The sequence below is a fragment of the Xenopus laevis genome, chromosome 2L (assembly GCF_017654675.1).
Source record: "Xenopus laevis strain J_2021 chromosome 2L, Xenopus_laevis_v10.1, whole genome shotgun sequence".
NCBI lineage: Eukaryota > Metazoa > Chordata > Amphibia > Anura > Pipidae > Xenopus > Xenopus laevis.
The window spans coordinates 85886848-85908563 of record NC_054373.1 but is presented as its reverse complement, the minus strand read 5'-3'; the positions used below and the strand labels follow the sequence as shown (position 1 = coordinate 85908563).

Genomic DNA, 21716 nt, shown 5'->3' with positions numbered 1-21716 from the left:
TGTCACATGTTTTTTATTGCAGAAAGATATAACTTCTCTTATTATAAATGGGGGCTATTATAAAGGTAAGGATACATGGACAACACTGTTATTAACATTAAAGAGCTGATTAAAGAGATGGTCCATCATTAACCTCAAAGCCCCCCACCCAGTGCAGCTCCCAATTTAAATTTGTTTTTTTTCCCCCACCAGAGGTGCGGGCTAATCTACTCATTATGCACATGCATAATATACATGCGTACTATACAGCATGGCCGCCCGCACTGGGTGCTCCATCCCAGCGAGGGCTGTCTAGAGCTGCCAGGGGCTATTTTAAAAAAAACTTTTTTAAAAATTGTTTCCCCCAACTGGAGTGCGGGCTCTATAAGGGAAACAAATTCAGATGACAGGTGCCCTGTTCTGTTCTCTCTCCCCCTGCACTCTATCCTGCACATACATCTACATTACAGCTAATTTTCAATGTGTTTTTGGGGGTGTTGGGGGACATGTAAGACCTGGGGGAAACCCACGTAGACGCTGGAAGACACAGGGACCCCAGCACCAAACAAATTCCTGCATGGTGGCACAATGCTAACCATTGTGCCACCATTCAAGAATTGCTTTACATTGTATATATGGCTCTCAGCATGCTTAATGTTTAGGAGCACAGAGAGATTTTCTTGAAGGCATAGGGGCAGATTTACGCGAGGGTCGAAAATTCACCAGTGACTTTCCAGCCATTGCTACACTTTGCCAGGCGAAAAATTCTCTCGCTAATTCACTGGAAAGCAGAGTTTCGTCTTGGGCGCTTACCGCAGGTGACATTTCGCTAGCGTTACTTCAGCAATGCGAGCAATTGAAAGCGAAGATGTACTATCGTTCATTTCTTCCTAGTGCAAATTCGCTAGAGGTCTTGCGCACAGGTTAATTTGCATAGGGCGGAAAATTTAAGGTTGATTGGACATATATGTTGCAGCAAATACATTACATTGCACAAGTCCAGGGAACCTTAATAAAGAAAATAGAGTTGTTGTAATGCCCTACACATGAGCCCTCTGTATACTTAATGTTCCATATGTTAGAAAATGTATGGGGGAACCCGGTTACCCAAAAATAAATGTAAGGACTTTTGCAGGCTATCACTCTGAAAAAAGGAAAAGACGCCAGCGTTTTTTGGACTAAGAAGCTTTTTTCACTAAAAAAATATGATGTAAGAACCAGAAGATTGAGGAAGATCTATGCACTCCAGTGCACTTCGCCTGGTCTGAGCTGGCGAAAAGAAAGTCTGGCGAAAGGGGTAACGTTCAGTAAAATCCGCATTTTAGTGAATTTGTGGAGTAACGTCCATTCGCCAGAGCAAATTGTCACGTGGCGATGACCATTAGCGTCTATCTCTTTCGCTAGTGAAGTAACGCCTGCGCCCGTTAGTAAATTGGCAATGTCCCTGTTGTCAATAACGCTAGCGAATTGATTAGCCACTTCACCCTCGAGTAAATCTGCCCCTTAGCTCTTGAAAAAACCATATTCTCAATTAAAAAATGCTGAGATATCATATCAATCTACAGGAAACAAAATCTGGGTGATTATTGGTCATGAATATGCTAACCATATTGTGACTCCTTGTTCCTCCCTGTTGGGTTTATTAATCAGCTGAGGGTCTCAAAAGGTCATCAATGCCACTACCTCTAACAAATACTAATTTTTAAACACTTTAAAGTGACATGGATAATTTGTGAATGATTTACATGTATCAAACTTTAAACAGAGCTGCCCTTAAATTATTGAGAAATGTCTGTAATACTGGTAAAATATTTTTTAGGCATCTTTTTCATCCATGCTTCAGAATAGATATGGATAATTCATACATACAGAAATAAATTACAGCAGGGTAATTCTAGGTAAGCTAAATCTAAAAAGAAACAAGACTGATACTGTATACCAGTAGATGTCCCACATGGTCCAGGAATGTGAATAACAAATCCCAGTGAAGGCAGTATTTGTGGCTTACATAATACAGTATTAATTGGATAAACGAATTGACTGAGTACAATAGTCTTTCTTGCTCACACACAGCAGGCCCCGACTGTCTGCACAGAAACTGCAGGTTATCCCTGTCACTCACTCTCACATTTACACACATCTGAATCCTCCCTGTGAGATGCAAATCCTCTAAATCTCCTTACACTGCATCTCTTACACCAATCTCTACATGAGGATGCAGCTTGTCCAAGGGGGGAGTGGGACAGCCACGGTTGGCACAAACACATCAGCATGATCCACATACCTCCCAACTGTCCCGTTTTACGTGGGACAGTCCCGATTTTGACAGCTCAACCCGCAGCCACTACTGAAATGTCCTGAATTCCTCTTTGATCTCCTGCACTGAACAGCCAGAAAAAGATACAATGTTTCTAAAACCTAATTGGCTTTAGGCAGAGAGCTCAGAATATGTGCCAGGTGCACTTAGATACATTTGTAACAATTCAAGATAAGCAAAGAAACAAACATAACTATTTAAGATAAGCAGGTCTCTTGAGGAAACTTGAAAGCTTGAAGAGCAATTCGCCTTCATGAGCAAAATTGTAATAACACAAAAAAAACACAGAAATGTGTTCCAACTTTCATAACCTGCCAAATTTGTTTAAAATGAACATGGTAATTAGGGGTGTGGTCACAAAAATGGAAATGGCCAAAAAAATTTCACCGCAAATCTTTTTGTCCCTCTTTCTATTTCTAAAATGTTGGGAGGTATGGTCCATACATGGCACAAGCCAGATCCACAGCATTTAGCATACATCAATATATTATCATATGGGAGAGATTTGGGGTGAAATTTATTGCAGCTATGGCTTACAGTATAGTTACATAGTAGATGACGAGGTTTTAAAATATAAAATTTCATTGGGTTTAACAATAAAAAAATCAAGGTCCTGCAAGTCATAGTAACAGAAGCACTGTTAGCTTTGACTAGTCTAGAGCAGTTAAAGCCTTGTAAAGCCTTGCTTAGCAAATGTTGAGATGTTACTAAATAAACCAGTCATTCTGGAAAGAGATATTTATGGTCATTGGGGTCTTCTGATTTGGGTACAACCAGGGAAACCTGCACTGTTTCGAAACCTTGATTGTGGTTCCTAGGCTGACAACTCACATGTGTATTCTTGTATTTGTGAGGCATCCCAGTCACCAGGGTGCTATGGTGGCATCATGGTGGAGCATTAAAAATGTCCCCTGTCACTGACATCTGCCACAATGCAAAGTGAGGTGATCGCAAATTAATCCCAGTAAAAATATTTTAAAATTTTATTGGGAGTCACTGATTGGTCAATTTGCTTCAACTCTCCTGGAGCCATGGACTTAAATGGTCACATAGATTGCCTATAAAAATCATCCACTGGGTACAACTCTATCAACATTTTTTCCATTTATACATAAAAACCAAGGGGAGGCTAATGTAATAAATGGTCTTAATTTTACTACTTGCCTAGTAACCTATAACAACCAACCAACAGGTAGCATTTACTGGTCAGCTGTATAAAAACATGGTTGCTTTGGGTTATTACATGAAGGCCAACAAAAGACTTTTTTATTACATTACAGAGATACTTTTCCTTAATTATGAACCATGTTAATCATCAGTGAACAAAGTACAACACAACATAGTACAGTTATGTGATCCAATATCCGGAAACCCATTATCCAGAAAGCTCCAAATTATGGGAAGGCCATCTCCCATAGAATTTTAATAAAATAATTATAGTGCTAGTGCATGGTAATCATTAACTTGTTTTGAGTTGAAAACATGAATTGATATGTAAGCAAATCAAAATTATGCAATATCGTCGATTCTTATAAGGACTGTTTCCAGAGTCAAAGTAATACATAAAATTTTTTATGCCCCATTGCAGTTAGAGAGACTCATGTTGCTGACGGCATCACATATAGAACAGAAAGATTATGCTTTATAAATAGTTGGACATTTGTGTTCCTTCTGGAAAAGCTCATCATAGTTCACTGGCGAACAGTTCTTCATTTTTATGTTTGTGGTGCTGTGGGCTCCTGCGGAATTCCTTAGTACAGCCTTCCTTCCATTCATTACCATATTTATCAGTCCAGCACTCCAGGCATTGGCCTTAACCTACATACTATTCTGATGATGTAACAGACGTTTCACCATATAATAACTCAAGACAAAAAAATGCTGAAAAAAAAAGTTTACACTATATGATTCATGTATTGGTATCCAGGAGCTCATGTACTAAGGCAATGTGCAAAAACTGATACAAACTGATTAGCATATTGTTTACCCTCAATACAATCATTGTTTCTTAGAATTCCAGATACATGTATACATATTTAAAAGTGCAATTATTTGGGTGACTAATGTTTCGGCTGGGTCCACAGCCTATGGTTTAAAATTAGCACATTTTATTTGGTATTTCTATTTTAGATAGAAGTTTTCTTTTATTATGGTTATGGCACATGTGGAGATTAGTCAACCCTGTGATAAATCTGCTCTACCACAGGCAACTAATCACCTAAAAAATGTTTTCACACCAGCAGTTAATCACTGGTGGGAAAACATGTGTCACTTCAGTTTTGCAAGGTATCCAGAAGTTTCCTCCTAAGGCAAATTTGGACTATTTTGCAAAACCAAAGCAATGTGTTAAACCTTGTATTGTCCACCTTGTACCTTATGCAGCAAAGCAAACAAACCCTGTGTTTTGGTGCAAGCTGTAAGTACAAAAAAGTATGTACTGACAAATGTCTTTTGAATGGGGGAAATTGTGTGTAATTAAATGAGCCCCACTAAGAGAAAGCAATAGTAAAGAACACCTAAAGTTGAAGGTGCCTAAATAGCAGCACATGTCTGTTACACATGACAGCTTCACAGATGTGGCTGCCACTTTATATAAAAGATACTAATAAACTGGTGAAGAGGAGCACTAATGATCCTTTGGAACCTTTACATGATCAGAAGTCATACGCATGAAATATCCTTACTTGTGCATCATTAATGTAATGTAAGTAGGAGCACCTGCAGGGACACTGTGCATCTGAAATCCTGTATTTAATACATAGTCAAGGCAGGTGTTCAGTCAAGGGCTTTCTTGCATTACTGAGCAATTTGCTTGGTGTTGATTGTGCTAGGGGTAGATACTAAAATATTACTTGCACCTAGACCTTTGTAAATGAGCCATACAACCTACTGTTTCATCTGCATGTTTATTATTATAATCACTACAGTATGCATAGTCAGGGCCGCCATTAGAAATCACGCCGCCCACCCCAGCCCCCAAGACCTACCCCAGATCAGACACACCCCACACCACACGTTATAAAAAGCCATTGATGGTCAGGTCCCCCCTATAAGAAAAAAAACTGTGCGACAGGGCCAACCCATAAAAGTTTTTTAAAATCATTGGTGGTCAGGGCCCCCCTTACAAGTTAAAAAAAATTGTGGCCCCAGAGAATATTTAAAAAAAAAACATTGGTGGCAGGGGCCTGTAGAGTATAAACATAATACTTTGGTGGCTAGGGCTTTAAAAAAAATAAAAAACACACATTGGTGTTCAGTAGAACTGAACTCGTGGCTTCACGACTTCAAGTTTGGCTCTTTTCGTGACTTCGGGTCTTTCCACGGCTTCAAATGAGCATTCTGGATAACAGGTCCTATACCTGTACATATTTACAATACCATAATAGTACAAACAGGGGGAACGCTGTACTGCAAAAAATAGAAATACAGGTATAGTATTTGCTATTCATAAACCTTTTACCTAGAAAGCTCCAAATTACACAAAAGCCATCTCCCATAAGCCTCCATTTTAAGCAAATCATTTTAATTTTTAAAAGTGATTTATTTTTTTCCTGTCAAAAATGAAACAGTACCTTGTGCTTCATCCAAACTAAGCTGCATGAATCCATACTGGTGGCAAAATAATCCTACTGATTTTTAGCAGACTTAAGATATAGAGATCCAATTACAGAATGATCCCTTATTCAAAATATCCCAGGTCCCAAGCATTCTGGATAATGTAAATGCACAGTAACAAAGATTAAGAAGAACAGGAGGAGGGATTACCAACAAGGTATAAATGGAACTTCTAATGATAAATGTAGACAAGAGATTCGTATGGCAAATAAGTTTGTTACAAGCATAACTGAAGTAATTCAATATTGTGCAATTGTATGATATTTGTCATTCATTTTAGTCAATTTCATTAAGCCAATTTAACAGTTTACTATAAGAAGTGCTTTGATATCGGTCCAGTGCTATAGTCCTATTAGACAAAATAGAATACAGGATGCTGCTATAGCTTCTGTCTCCCTAAACAATGCTGCTATGTCTATAGCTATACATTACATGCAGTGCTGGTGTAGCTTCTGCAATACAATGCTGGTATGATGATAGCTGTACATACAATGCATATGTTGTCAGTAATTACATACAATGCTAGTATACTTGCTGCCCATATATATAGAATGGTGTGATAGTGTGATGGTGTGATAGAATGGCGTGATATAATAGAGCTGCTGAGACTAAATGGAATTCTGGGATAACATAGCTGGTGTCAGTCAATAGAATGGAGGAATAGCTTCTGTCAATATATAGAATTCTGCTGCTGTCAAAAAGCTTCAGAAACCAGATCTGAGACATCAGGCAGAAATCCATGCCATCACTTTATTTAAAATTCTCAAAAGAGCCATGGCTTCTATTGCTGGGAGTGATGTCATGCCAACACTTTAAGAGTTCAAAGTAACATCTATGACATCATTATTTTAGAATGATTTTTCCTAGGCATAAGAAATGCAAATCATTGCAATTATTTAAATCATTCTATGCCTTTAACATGTACGTACTGAAATGCTCCCAGATACTTACTAATATGATACAGAGCAGTTTGGGATGTGACAAGGTAAGGAGCAAGCTATGAGTATCCGTGCCTATACACCCCCTCCCGTTTGGGAAGAACAATGAGAGCAGCATAGCATAAAATAACGGCAATGAAAATCAGAGTAAGGGCAATTAGTATCAAGTATGTAGCGCAGCACCGCCCTGTGCCCTTTACATTAGATTCGGGCCCCTCCCGGCAGTGAAGTGGTTAATGGTAAAGGCAGGGGAGTGGATATTACTGATAAATGGGGATTTAGAGGTTCTCACTCACCAGGGCAGATTGTGTGATGATGAAGAGCAGCCCAGCCCCGTGTATAATCCCAAAGGCCAAATGCATCCTCCCTTTGGCTTCCGATGTCCCTAGCAGCGATCCTATTGTGTGTCCCTCCTTTCTGCTTCTCTTCACCCCAAATCCTTCTTATTCCTCCATAGAGGCAGGCAGCCTTCCCTGTTATGGCAAATCCTTTCTCTCCCTGTCATCCCCTCCCACCTTCCCTCCTCTCTATCCCTCCTCTCTCTTCTCCCACCCCTTGCCAAGTAATCTCTCCCCTGTCACCCTGTACCACTCTCTCCCTCCCTCCCTCAGCTCTCAGCGAGGAGACTAACCTCCAGCCTCTTCCCAAACTACAGCCTTACTCTCTCCCGATTTCTCTGCTCCCCTCCTCTTTCTAGCGTTTCTCCTCTTCTCCCATTTTACACCCTATATTCTCCCCTCTATCCCTCTCTGCAGGAAATGCCTTCCCTCCCTCTTTCCCTAGCAATCAATGGAAAGAAGGGAGGGGGAGTTTAACATTGGCTCCATCTTGTGGAATGTTCTGTTATTGCAGTACTGCCTACTGGCCCATTATTCATCATGATACAATACCTGTCCAATACGGGTTGACCTCATCCTCTGGCTATAAAGGAATTTTTATCCCTCTGGGTAACCAAGATAATGAGCTAGTTCATGTTCAATGGGCCATGAGAAGTTCAGTTCACTTACAACTGAGCATATACAAACAGCAAGCTTTTGAGTATGTATATAGTTTCTACATTAATAGATATTTCGGTCAATACATTTTAAAAGAGGATTTGCCTTTGCAATTATACTACAATGAAAAGTCAAATATAATGTGACCATTTGAAAGGCCAATATAAATCCATGCAGCTGCACTGGCATATTTAGTTCTTTGCATTCTCCTTTCATTCAGAGGTACCACATCTTCCCACCAACCCTTGGCCATTGAAATGAATCATGCACAGTTTGCCCTGCGTCCTATCCAGTTTTATTTCAGTGATGATGCAAGGGTCACATGGCCAGTATGTTATCTGTGACTCCAATATAAAGAATACAAATATGCAGAGAAATGCTTCCATCCCTTTACATTTCCTTTAAAAGCAATGCTCCCTCCCACTAAAAAAAGAAACCTTTTGTTCAAGTTTTATAAAATCTGTGTGCACAGAGCAGTGGGTTCCCTAGCCAGTATCCATTTATGTGTGTATGCACTACTTTCTAAGTTCTACCCAATTTGTTGTTTGCATTGGAGTCATATCTTAAAATCCTTGATGAAACATTACTTTAACCCAGGGCCGGATTTACATAGCAGGCACTCATAGGCCCGCAATCTGGTTGCTAGGGCCTAATTACCCAAGCACCCATGTACTGACTCGAATAAAAGACTGGAACATGAATAGGAGAGGGCCTAGATAGAAAGAAGAGTAATAAAAAGTAGCAATAACTATACCCCTTCCTTTGTGCACATGCACAACTTTTCAGCAACGGGTCCAGAGTAATGGGGATTGGTGCACTGGAAATGTTAAAAACTATTGTATCTCGTGCGAATCACCAGTGCTTCTGAACCAATGCGGGTATGGTTGGGCACCATTCCGCCCACTAAAATTCTGCTGCCCTAGGCCTGGGCCTTTCCATAAATCTGGGCATGCTTTGACCTGGTGGTATGAGGGCTTTGAAAGTGAGTGCTGTCCCCGTTTTCTTTATCTTATCTGTTTAGGAAAAATACACATTTCCACCCACATCCCCCATTTTTGGATATTCTCCCCACACCAGTGACCCATTCAAAAAAACCTAGGTCCCTTAAGGGGCCTTTAAGTAAACTTTTAGTATGTTATAGAATGGTCAATTCTAGGCAACTTTTCAACTGGTCTTCATTATATATTTTTTATAGTATTTAAATTATTTGCCTTCTTCTTCTGACTCTTTCGACCTTTCAAATGGGGGTCATTGACCCCACCTAAAAACAAATTCACTGTAAGGCTACAAATGTATAGTTATTGCTACTTTTTATTACTCTTCTTTCTATCTAGGCCCTTTCCTATTCATGTTCCAGTCTTTTATTCAAGTCAGTGCATGGGTGCTAGGGTAATTAGGTCCTTGCAACCAGATTGCTTGCAAACTGCAGAGCTGCCGAATACAAAGCTAAATAATTCAAAACCCACAAATAATAAAAACTTAAAACCAATTGCAAATTGTCTCAGAATATCTCTATGTGCATCATACTGAAAGTTAGTGTAAAGGTGAACAATCCCTTTAAGGACATGGTATCTGTAATCCCCCTGCAATTCCCAGTAATTGTTAACACTGTGATACACAATGCTGTTAGACTAGTGGAAGCAATTGATGGTGAGATGGAATACCTGAACCCTGGGGATGGCTGTCCCTTTAGGAAAGTGGTAAAAGAAAAAGCCAACCTGAAGGCCAATTAGAATGCAAGGGAATGCATGTTTTTTGCCTAGGGAATGGGGAAGGTTTCCTTTATAATATTACATCACAAATGGAGGTGTCAACTCAATTTATTTGTTTGTTATGTAGAATATTTAATGAATCAATCTCTTAATCCATTAATCTCTCCTATATTTTGTGTGGCGTATCCAAACCACACTCCGAGGATGCACAGTTCCCGTGTCCAGCTCATCTCCTCCCAGTATCTTCCTTAACTGAGCATTCAAAATAGCATAATAAGCTGGGGAAAGGCAGGACAGTAAGTACTGTTGTGCACTGGCCCCTGCTACAGAAAATACTGTCAGTCCAATTTCCTGCTCTCGAAAGTGTGGTGGCCAGTCTAAAATAATAACTGCAATGCTAAAACTTGACTACCAATAAATAACTTTTATCTGGAAAAGCCAGTTTGGTAGTTAAAGGAAATGTCAACTCAAAAAAAAATGTTTTGCCTTATAAAAGAAAATATAAGTCAAAGCAACTTTGCAATATATAGTGAATAAAGTACCCCCTCTTGTAAAATATAAGGATATTATAAGTTACCGAGGAGTTTTCATGACCTGTATAAAAACACTCGGCCTTCGGCCTCGTGTTTTTATACAGGTCATGGAACTCCGAGGTAACTTCTAATATCCTCATATTTTGCAACTGGGGGTACTTTATTTATTATAATACACAAGTTTCAGTAAGTCATGTGACAGAAATGACATCAGAACTCACCGTTTATAACTGATGACATCAGAACTCACCGTTTATAAGGATATAATTTACAAGATATTCATGGCTTTTGTGTATTATACTGTACATTCATTACAAATTGTCTATGGTGCTGTTATTTGTATTGCTATTAAAAGCAGTGGTTGTCTTCCCTGTCCCAGTGTCTCAGGCTGTTGGTACAATATATAAGGCAAGGCAATGTATAAGGCAAGGCAGCTGATTAACAGACCTGTTTTTGCTGGGGAACTAAGACTTTTGCAACATTGTTTAAAAAGTAACAACCAGGAGTTAAACAAATACTGCTTTCAGTAGCAATTGTTTTTGCAAATAACTTTAAAATCACTGACAATTTATAATAAATGTATATAGGAAAGTTGCTTAGAATTATGTTTTCTTTTATTAGGCAAATTTTTATTTTGGGGTTGACTTGACCTTTAAGGATGTGCATAGTCGGGTGTAGGTTTGTTTACAAGACGTTGGAATTTATGGTGTGTACCATATTCCACTATGCCTGGAAGGCAATAATTCTCAGTATACAACCCTGTCCCTAAATCCTTTATTGTGACTGCTTTCTTAGCACAAGTATGAGCAGGAACTACAGTATCTGTGCACTAGTAAGAGATTTTTTGTGAAAAAAACAGTAAGTAAAAAAGTATCTTTGGCAGAAGTCCTATTCATTGCCCTCACGTTGAACAAGAAGTATACTGCCTATTTAACTGATCCATCATAGTGTAAGATTGTACTTTCTCTGTGAAATAATGCCTGTGGGAATTAATGTCTCTTTACAGCCCATGAAGTGTGTTCTTAAAGACAAAGAAACATAATTTACTTGCAAAAACAATGAGAGACCTTTTCCGTTTTAGTTTCAGGATAAGGGGTCTATAATTAGAGCACTGTGCCTTATGGCTACTAAAAAAAACATTTGCAACATTTGAAAATAAAAACAAATCAATGGCATTGTTTTGTACATGGATTGATGATTTTTGGTTATTGTGGAAAACAAGGTATTGACAGAGAAAAGAAAAAAATCACATCAGTCAAATTTGATTTAGTAGGAAATGGCATTGCCTTATTCTGGAGTTTTCTGGAAAATAGGTTTTAAAGTAATCCCCAGACTATGAAGGATAATAATCCCACAGCAACAACCATTACTATGAAATTTAAAAAATCTGTCATGTCAGTAACAGTATTTTCAAGAAAGAAGAGCTTGTACAGGAGTCTAGTTCCACTGTAATAATTATTTTAATTTCATAACTGATAACCTAATAGACATTTTCTCAAACATTTTCTGTTGCTTCTTTCTGTTTTCTATTATGTCCAGTCCCCTGAGAGGAAAATATCCGTTTCCTTTTCTTTGTCTTTTTTTAATATTGCAATTCTGAACCTTCCCAATTTCAGCTGTGGTATTTTTGCTTACATGTCCTATTTCTGGATTTGATTGCCTAGAGTTCTCCTCCTCTTCCTGTAAAATTTGGATATATTTACCATGGCATAACAATTGCTGTAAAGAATTGAATAAAACTCACATATTGTAACTGTCAGTTAATCAGCTGCTATACAGTATTCAATGTATCTTCACGTGAAGAGTTATAGACAAAAGTTATTTTACAGGCCTATTTAAAGAAAGTATATTTGTGTGTATAGCAGCAAATCTGCAAGTGGTACAGAGCAGTCTGTCAGAACCCTTTCTTAGTGATCCCAGATTCAGTAATGCAGAACCAGTCTCCTTGGTTCCCTACCTTAAAAATGATCCTACTGTAACATTGTTTTGACTAAAGGACAGTTAGGTAACTGTGCAGAGTACAGCAGGTACAGTTGTAATGTACTAAGGAGCTAGAGTTTGGCATTGCTACATAGAGGGATTTAGGGGTAGGTCATGCAGGTAGAAATTTTGGCCAGGCAGGGAAGAAGATGGGCACCCCTTCAGACTTTAGCTACATGTCTGAAATGTGCTTATCAAGTGGATTAATTTGCTAATAACAAGGCTACACATACAGGGAAACATTGCTGTATCAGCCATCCTACTATATTACCAAAAACCAAAGAGCAAAAATGAAGTGCTCACCTCAACTGCAGGTTGAGCAACCAGGGATAGCTAGGAGAGCAGATAAGGAATATCTACAAATATCATTCTTTCTGCTAAATGGAATGAGCATTCACAATCAGCCTTACATGCTACAAACTGGGCTATTTCTATACATTCCTGTAATATGAGGACATTTAATTCAAATCTTATGAGAAGACCTCTACTGTTTTTATCCTGCAAGAGACTCTTGTTGGGCAAAATATTTTTGCACTATAATGACCAGGCCAAGGCTGGCAATCTATGGGTTCTGGCAAATGCCAGAGGGGCTGCTGCCAAATGCCACAGATAGTCACTATTTAGTGGGCTGATGAGAGGCTGTTTGGACCTCTGTGTACATGAAATGCCTAAGCCTATATTGAATACCAGTCCAGGCCTGATAATCACCATGGGTTGGGTGGTCTTACCACTAACTCTTCTCTAATTACTTACTCTAATTTTGCCATGTTTCGTGCAAAAATTATGCCCATAGACTCCAATGGGTGAAAAAATTGTCGCTCGTCAATAAAAATTAATTGTTGCTTGTCAAAAAAAATGTTGCCGCTCATAGGGGCAAATTCACTAACATTCGTAGATTCGCCAGGCGCAACTTCGCTGCGCTTCGCCGCGCTTCGCCGCACTTCGCCAGGCGTAGTTTCGCCAGCGCTCCGCAAATTCACTAAAATCCGAAGTTGCACTCAGGGGTAGCGTAAGGTTGTGAAGTTGCGCTAGCGTTGATTCGCTATGTAAAGTGAAGTTACGCTAGCGAAGGCTAATTTGCATACGGCGCGAAATTCAAATTTCAATGGAGGAATATGTATCAGCACTACAAATGCCTAGAAAACCTTCAAATCAGCAAATAAAAATTTCACATGTGCCCACTGTCTAGGTAAGTTGCCATGAGTCAGGAAATGTAGGGGGGAAGGAGGGGAGCCCCAAAAAAAATTTCGATCTTTTTCAGCCTATCACCCATAATGTAGAAAACACGCCAGCGTTTTTTGGGACTTAGAAAAAATTTTGACTTTTTTTCAAACAATCCCTATCTACTCTATTGCACTTCGCCAGGACTGAGGTGGCGAAGGAAGTCTAGCGTAAAAGGTAGCGTTCAGTACACTGCGCAAGTTAGTGAATTTGCGTAGTTACGTCGCTAGCGAAAATTCGCCAGGCGTAAGGGTGCGAAGTAACACTAGCGAAACTACGCCAGCGTTCGTTAGTGAATTTGTGCAGTAACGAAAATGCCAAACGCTAGCGAATTAACGCTAGCGTTCGGCGTTTCGTCGCTTAGTGAATTTGCCCCATAGACTTTTTTGCATTCTGCCAAATTTTTGCTGTTTTTTACTGGAGGTAATGCAGTTTACCTGCCACCACGTCAAAGTAGACTCTATAGGTGAAAAGAAGTCAGCCCTCACCAACAAATATAGGTGCACACAATCTGTATAAACACTCTGCAATTCTATAGACTATACCATTAAAACCAACTTCCCAGTTCCTGGAAACCATCCCGATACCATCTCTCTCACCATAAGTGGGTGCTTCCTTGGATGCCCTAGTGGCAGAACCCTTACAGTTTTGCCCTCTAATAAGATACCAGATCTTTTGGGGTTCTCTGTAAACAGATTAAAATGGGCACACTTCATTATAATAAAACACATATATAAGTGTAGTTAAAGAGACATCCCTACCTGAATGTGAAGCCTGCTTCAGAACCCTCTAGTAAATAAAGGGTGTAAGGAACTGATAGTTGAGTGTTACCGTGTGGTAGAAAATATTTAATGCACTATGGTGTTGTAGAGTCTCATGTAGGCATCCTGTTTGTCAGGAACACCCTGCAGTCTATATGGTGCAGGTGGGAATTCAAGTATCATAACTTCTCTTTATAAAATCATGTTATTTTTTTTTGGCTCACCTGTGTCTAGAGAAAGTGCATTTTTGTGTGCAATTTGGCAGCAGGGCTAATAATCTGCCTTCCCCTCCTACATATTCTCAGCAGTGGCAATTTCCTCTGCTTCTTTGCTTATTATGATCTTCTGGACTTAACTCTCAACTTGCTGCAATATAAAATTGGAACACTTGGTGGCACTGAGAGCATTGTGTTTCAAGTCCCATTCCTTTAAAGGAGAACTAAACTCTAAAAATGAATATGGCTAGAAATGCCATATTTTATGTACTGAACTTATTGAACCAGCCTAAAGGTTTAGCATCTCTATAGTAGTAATGATCAAGGCCATTAAATTTGTCACAGGAGTTTCCCATATTTTATTATGTTAGGAGTGCCTGCAACACGCACATGCTCAGTGTGCTTTGAGAAGCTAAGCTTAGGGGTTGTCAAAAATCATCAGCAATCTAGTTGCTAAGGCCCAAATGACCCTAGCAACCAGGCATTGATTTGAATAAAAAACTGGACTATAAATAGGAGAGGGCCTGAATAGAAATATGAGTAAAAGAAAGTAGCAATAACAATAAGGGGCACATTTACAAAGCTCGAGTGAAGGATTCGAATTAAAAAAACTTCGAATTTCAAAGTGTTTTTTGGGCTACTTCGACCATCGAATGGGCTACTTCGACCTTCGACTACGACTTCGACTACGAATCGAACGATTCGAACTAAAAATCGTTCGACTATTCGACCATTCGATAGTCGAAGTACTGTCTCTTTAAGAAAAACTTCGACCCCCTAGTTCGGCAGCTAAAAGCTACCGAACTCAATGTTAGCCTATGGGGAAGGTCCCCATAGGCTTGCCTGAGTTTTTTTGATCGAAGGATATTCCTTTGATCGTTGGAGTAAAATCCTTCGAATCGTTCGATTCGAAGGATTTAATCGTTCGATCGAACGAATAATCCTTCGATCGTTCGATCGTAGGATTTGCGCTAAATCGTTCGACTTCGATATTCGAAGTCGAACGATTTTAGTTCCTAGTCGAATATCGAGGGTTAATTAACCCTCGATATTCGACTCTTGATGAATCGGCCCCTAAATGTATAGCCTTACAGGTAATTTTTTTTCATTATTTTTTATTCAGGATAATTAATTACAGAACAACAAGACAAGAGGGTTAGGGCTAGGGAATCTACTTAGATAATTGTAACAAAAAAAATACTCATATATAAATATGTATATACAGTAGGTATGACAATGTACACAGGTTCTATTATTTCAACATATAGAGTGTTATAGCACATCAGGATAATAATTTCGTATCTTAAGTATCAAGCCCCAACATTAATACTATATATTAAGAAGGTTTTATATCATATCACATAGATACCTGCTACCAAAGCTACTATTTGTTAACCAAACACTTTATAACACCTCTCAATGTGGGTAACCCAATTTAAGTAAGATTTCCATGGTCCCCAGATATCTATCACTTGTATTATGCATTATATGAGGGATCTCGTCTAACTTCCTATTCTCCTCAACCAGGGTCAGCCAATCATTATGTGTTGGAGGCAGTGTTTTTTTTTCCAATTCCTTGGAATCAAAGTTTTTGCTGCAATAAGCAATTGTAAGGTAAGTATGTAGACTATTTCTTCTCTAGTATAATATTCAGCAAAACTAAAAGTGAATCTAATTCTTTAACCATTATTTCTGTGACTATCTTTATAACATTTAAAACTTTTTGCCAAAATTATTTTTTAGTTGGGGTCAGTGACCCCTATTTGAAAGCTGGAAAAAAAAGGCAAATCATTTAAAAAATTAAAAAATAAAATAAAATAGACCAATTGAAAAGTTGGTTAGAATAACCATTCTATGACATATTGAAAGTTAACTTAAAGGTGAACCACTCCTTTAAGATACAGGGAACATAAGACTGGAGCAGCCTATTATTATAAGTAAATTATGCATCTGTTTTCTACATATCTGTTTTTTCTTTTTATTTATGCAATTTTTCATTTTTTGTATGAGTTTTGTTTTTCATTTCTCTATTGTGCCCATTTTCTTAACGTAGCTCTAGTCTTTTGTGCTTCTCTTCTGCTTTGTCCATCTCCTTTCTCCTTTATCTTCAGCAATTTTTCCCAAGCTTTCTACTGCTTTTTTCCCCTCTATATACTACACAGAAGCAGACCCTGGTTGCAGGGGGGCCATAAGTGTAGAGGACCCAGTGAGGCCATCACTAATGATCAATTTCAATATAACTTACAGATGTAAACATGGTACAAAAGTAAACAGTCCAATATTTTGGGACCCTACATTAAATTAGCTGTGGGGCCCAGTAACATCTAGGCATGCCACTGATTCTAACCAAGTTTTCATTTAGAGTTCATTTTATATTTTATATGTTTTTGATCTGCATACCATTCTGTACAGTCTGTCTACAAATTACACTGCTAAACAGATTGACTTTGAGGATTCAGTTTGGTATTCTTAATTTTAATTGCTTATCTCTCTTTCAGGTATTCTCCTATCCTCCCCTACGTCAATGGTCAGGACCAAACAAGTAACCGGTCAGGACCTGACGAACCTGCACTGTACAGTGACTCAATGTCTGTGATTCTCCTACAGTCTGCGTGGGTGTGAACAGGTGAACAATGCAGGGGTTTACAGTCTAAATCTGAGGTGTGAACAATGAATAGTGAAGAAAACGGCAAGCACTCCTGGAGCCACTCGTAAGTAAAAACAGCTTTTTATTTCAGTCGGTTAAAACATACAGTCCTGACGCGTTTCGTATCTCACCGATATGTAGTCATAGGCATAATGAACAAAGTAACAATTTAATAATTTTGTTGCAGAATTAAACATTAATGATTGTAAATTAAAATTCACTAGTGAGTTTGGAGGAATGAAAATCATCTTTTTGGATTTAGAATTATCAAATAAAGGAAATAAGATAATGAGTACCATTTTTAGGAAAGCCTCAGCAGGTAATACTATATTGAGAGCAGATTCCTGTCATCCACCCCATGTCTTTAAGGCTATACCATTTGGCTTCGCCGAAACTGTAGCATGGATGATGAATATATAAATAAGGCTTTTAATCTTAGGGATAGGTTGCTAGCTTGAAACTATCCATTGGACTCACTTGAGTCAGCCTTCAAAAAAGTTTTGGAACTAGATAGAACTACTCTTTTAAGTAATAAAATTCGGAATGGTCAAGATAGGGTTAATGAAATGCCGATGTTTATCACCACCTACAGTAAACAATATCCTATAATAAAGAAAATAGTAAAGAAACATTTACCAATCTTATATGGTGATGTGAGCTTACAAGAGATCCTGGGAAATGGCTGTAAGTTTGTCACTCGTCGTGCTCCCACATTAGGAAACTTGTTGGCACCGAGTGTTGTGCAAAGAAAGAAGGACAAATGTGGAGCCAGTAGATGTGTCACTTGTGAAAGGATTATGGTTTCTATGGATTTTGTGAGCAATAGTTTAGGGAAGTCATTTAAAATAAAGAATTTCATTAATTGTAACAGTAAGGGGGTAGATTATTTGTTGAACTGTACAAGATGTAGAATTCAATATGTTGGCTGCACATCAAGGAAACTAAAGGATAGGATGAGAGAGCATATCAACCAGATTGTGTAAACAGTAAATCGACGGTAGTATCTAGACATTTTTCAGAGTGCAATGGCAGTGATGTTACAAAACTTACTATACAGGGCATAGAAAAAGTCGAGCCTGCATATAGAGGAGGAAGTTTGATGGACAAGCTCCTCCATAGAGAAGCCTTTTGGATATTTTCTTTGGGGACGCGACAACCAGCGGGTTTAAACTCTAGATTTGACATTTCCTGCTGTGTCTGAATTTACATTGATTATACTTGGGATATTAGCTGAACAGAGTGTTTCAATGGGGGGTTATCTCCTTCTTTTCCTTTTTTCCTTTGTTTCTGCAGCCGTGTGCGGTGTTTAGTTTAGTAACGGCATTTACCATACTTACATGTATATATATATATATATATTTATAACCCAGCATGTAACATGTGTGAAACGTTTGCCTCTATTAAATTATACTTTATTCAATTTACTATTTATCTAGTGAATATTGTTTTTACTTCAATCCAGAATGTAGCTCTTTTCAGCACATAGCAACGTTAATTAGTTGCAATAGAAATTTCAGTGGCAACATACCTTTGAGAGAAAGATACAATTTGGAAACATTGATTGATATTTAATGTAGGTTTAGGTTATGTGGCTTCATATAGTTAGATATGCCACATTTTCTTTCCAGTTTCGTTTTCAGTCAGTTTGGAACATTTTGTGAAAATTGTATTTTATAATTTATGTTTTAAGAAGGTGCACGCTAAAGAGTTAAAGTAATTTAGGGAGAATTAGATATAGTGTCATCTAACATGTCATTTCCGGTTTAGTAACTTAAAAAGCCGTTATGTTACTTTGTTCATTATGCCTATGACTACGTATCGGTGAGATACGAAACGCGTCAGGACTGTATGTTTTAACCGACTGAAATAAAAAGCTGTTTTTACCTACGAGTGGCTCCAGGAGTGCTTGCCGTTTTCTTCACATTTTTTCACTCACCCCAGCTACGGGTTCGGGGCGACGCACCCGGGCCACCCTTCGAGTTTGGTGAGTGCCTTTTCCTAATAAATTGCGATTGAGTTAACCTGCGGGATTGAACATTTGTGCAGGACCCGGGGTTCTCATACACCCGGGTCATGAGAATTTAGGGGTGAGCTCAATGAGTCAAGTTTTTCTCACCCTTTGCAACGTTAAAATGTTCTTTTAAAAAATAGTTTTTCCTGTGGTCATTGACTTTAAAAAAGATTATTTGAGCCGTAAATTCCTTTTTCTGAACAATGAATAGGAAAGAATATAAAGATAAATAATTAAAAGTAGCAATACTAATTAAATTGTAGCCTCAAAGAGCAATAGTTCTATAGTTGCTGGGGACAGTGACCCTCATTTGAAAGCTGGAAAGAGGAAGAAGAGTAACACAATTAATTAAATAACAATAAAAAATAAATAATGGAGACCAGTTGAAAAGTTAGTGTATCTAACATACCTAAAGTTAAGTTAAAGTAGCCCTTTCCTGTAGGTTAGCAGCTAGCTAGGTGGACCTGGTAACTAAAGCCTGTCTTGCTTGTGTGACTGCTGGGCTGTGCTTGGCCATCACCCTCCTACTGTGCTTCTGGCATGGAATATAAGACACGCCCGCCCCTCATTTGAAACACGGAACAGGGAATAAAGGGAATCTATAGGGAGCCTACAATAAAGGGGCAATTTAGTTTGGTTAATTTACACCTGGCAAATTTTTTACTGGGCAGTAACCCATAGCCAATGGGTCATAGACAAATAGCAGGGGACCTTTTTACCCATAAAGTGGATCATCGTACCAGAGGCCACCCCTTCAGACTAGAAGAAAAGAACTTTCATTTGAAGCAACGTAGGTGGTTCTCTTCACAGTCAGGACAAGGAGGTTGTGGAATGTACTGCCGGGTGATGTTCTGATGGCTGATTCAGTTAATGCCTTTAAGAATGGCTTGGATGATTTTTTGGACAGACATAATATCAAAGGCTATTGTGATACTAAACTCTATAGTTAGTATAGGTATGGGTATATAGAATTTATGTGAAAGTATGGAGGGGTGTTTGTACAGATGCTGGGTTTTCATTCGGAGGGGTTGAACTTGGTGGACTCTTGTCTTTTTTCAACCCGATTTAACTATATAACTATATAACTATGTAACTATGTGACTGCTTACCTTGTGTAATTTGAAAAGGTATCAGTACTGAGGTTAACTGGCCCCTGCATTGTTTACATTTTAAATTCAGACAGTAATCTCCTGCATTGCTCACACCTGTAATCCCCCTGCATTGTTCACACCTATATCATACCTCCTGCATTTGTTGCTCACACCCCTAAAGCCCTGTACTGTTCACATCTCAGACTCAGACTGAAAGTGCCCACGTTGTTTCCCTGTTCACACCTCATACAAACTGCTGGAGGGGCACCAGCATTGTGTCACTGTATTTAACACAGTATGAACTATTCATCTTAGAGTCCTGATAGGTTTCCCTGTCTTCTGCTGTATTCTGCTTGTCCTATGCTCCCTGTGTGCCCCATACTCTACCTGCTCTATGCTCCCTGTGCGTGTGCCATACTTTGCCTGCCATATGCTCCTTGTGTGTGTGTGTCATACTCTGCCTGCCCTATGCTCCCTGTGTGTGCCATACTCTGCCTGGCCTACTCTGCCTGATTTATGCTCTCTGTGTGTGCCATACTCTGCCTGCCCTATGCTTCCTGTGTGCCATACTCTGTCTGCCCTATGCCCCTTGTGAGTGCTATACTCTGCCTTCCATATGCTCCCTGTGTGTGCCATGCTCTGCGTGCATTTGGAAATATTTGTAACTTATAATATCCGTATATTTTCCAAGAGGGGGTACTTTATTCACCTTATAATAAAAATTTGCCAAATAAAAGAAAACATAATTCTAAGCAACTTTCCAGTATACATTCATTCAAGTTTCAGTGCTTTTAAAGGTATATGTAAAAACAATTGTTGTTGAAAGCAGCATTTGCTTAACTCCTGGTTGTTACTTATTAAACAAAGTTGCAAAGACAGGTCTGTTAATCGGCTGTCTTGTCTTACATTTTATCAACAGTCTAAGCCAGTGGTCTTAGTTCCCCGGCAAAGACAGGTCTGTTAATCGGCTGTCTTGTCTTACATTGTATCAACAGTCTCAGCCAGTGGCGTAACTAGAGTTTTGGGGGCCCCCCTGCAGGCAAACATGGGGGGCCTCTCTGTATACCTTGCAAAACCAGAATGTGAGAAAGCCAGTGTCGGACTGGGACACCAGAGGCCCACCTAAAAACCTTAGATCAGGGGCCTACCAAAAACCTTAGACCAGGGGCCTACTCTCAGTACTATTATTCTTCCTCTCCTCACTCAACCTCTATTCTCCTAGTCTCTTTTCTTTACATACTATAATCTATTATTCCATCTATTTAGCCTCTTTGTTCTCAAATAAATAAGGAATGACCATGAAATAGGCCAAATGTTTAGCAGCATGAGGGCCCACCAAGAATTTTAAAAGTAGAAATCCTCTGGCATGTTCTTCTCGGAGTGTCCATCATGCACTTTCCATGATCTAGTGTCATGTGGTGTAGATGTCATTGCTGCCGCTGCCACTTTAATGTTTCCTGTTAGCGTTTCCTTTTGGCTCCTCTCCCTCTCCTCCACTATCCCACCCCTAAGAGCTATGGCGCTGCTACTGCTATGGACTGGGCTTTGGAATACCTGTGCAAGTGAGAGCGCCAGCCTCCTATGGACGGAGTTGTGAGCGGGTACACCAGGGAACCTGGGTGCACAACGTCAGCGTTTCCCTTTCGAGCATTATACTGCAGGTGCACAGGAGCGGGACAGGCACATCTTCACATGGTGACA

General features: G+C 39.1%; 1 protein-coding gene across 1 annotated transcript in view; it reads right to left on the bottom strand.

The window, feature by feature from the left end:
- Positions 1-7355, bottom strand: part of sdc3.L (syndecan 3 L homeolog) — a 44323-nt gene extending 36968 nt beyond the window's left edge. Inside the window, 1 exon segment of the mRNA NM_001085802.1 lies at positions 7146-7355. Within this exon segment, the coding sequence (NP_001079271.1) occupies positions 7146-7211 (66 nt within the window). The 5' untranslated portion in view covers positions 7212-7355.
- Between the last annotated feature and the right edge of the window lie 14361 nt (positions 7356-21716).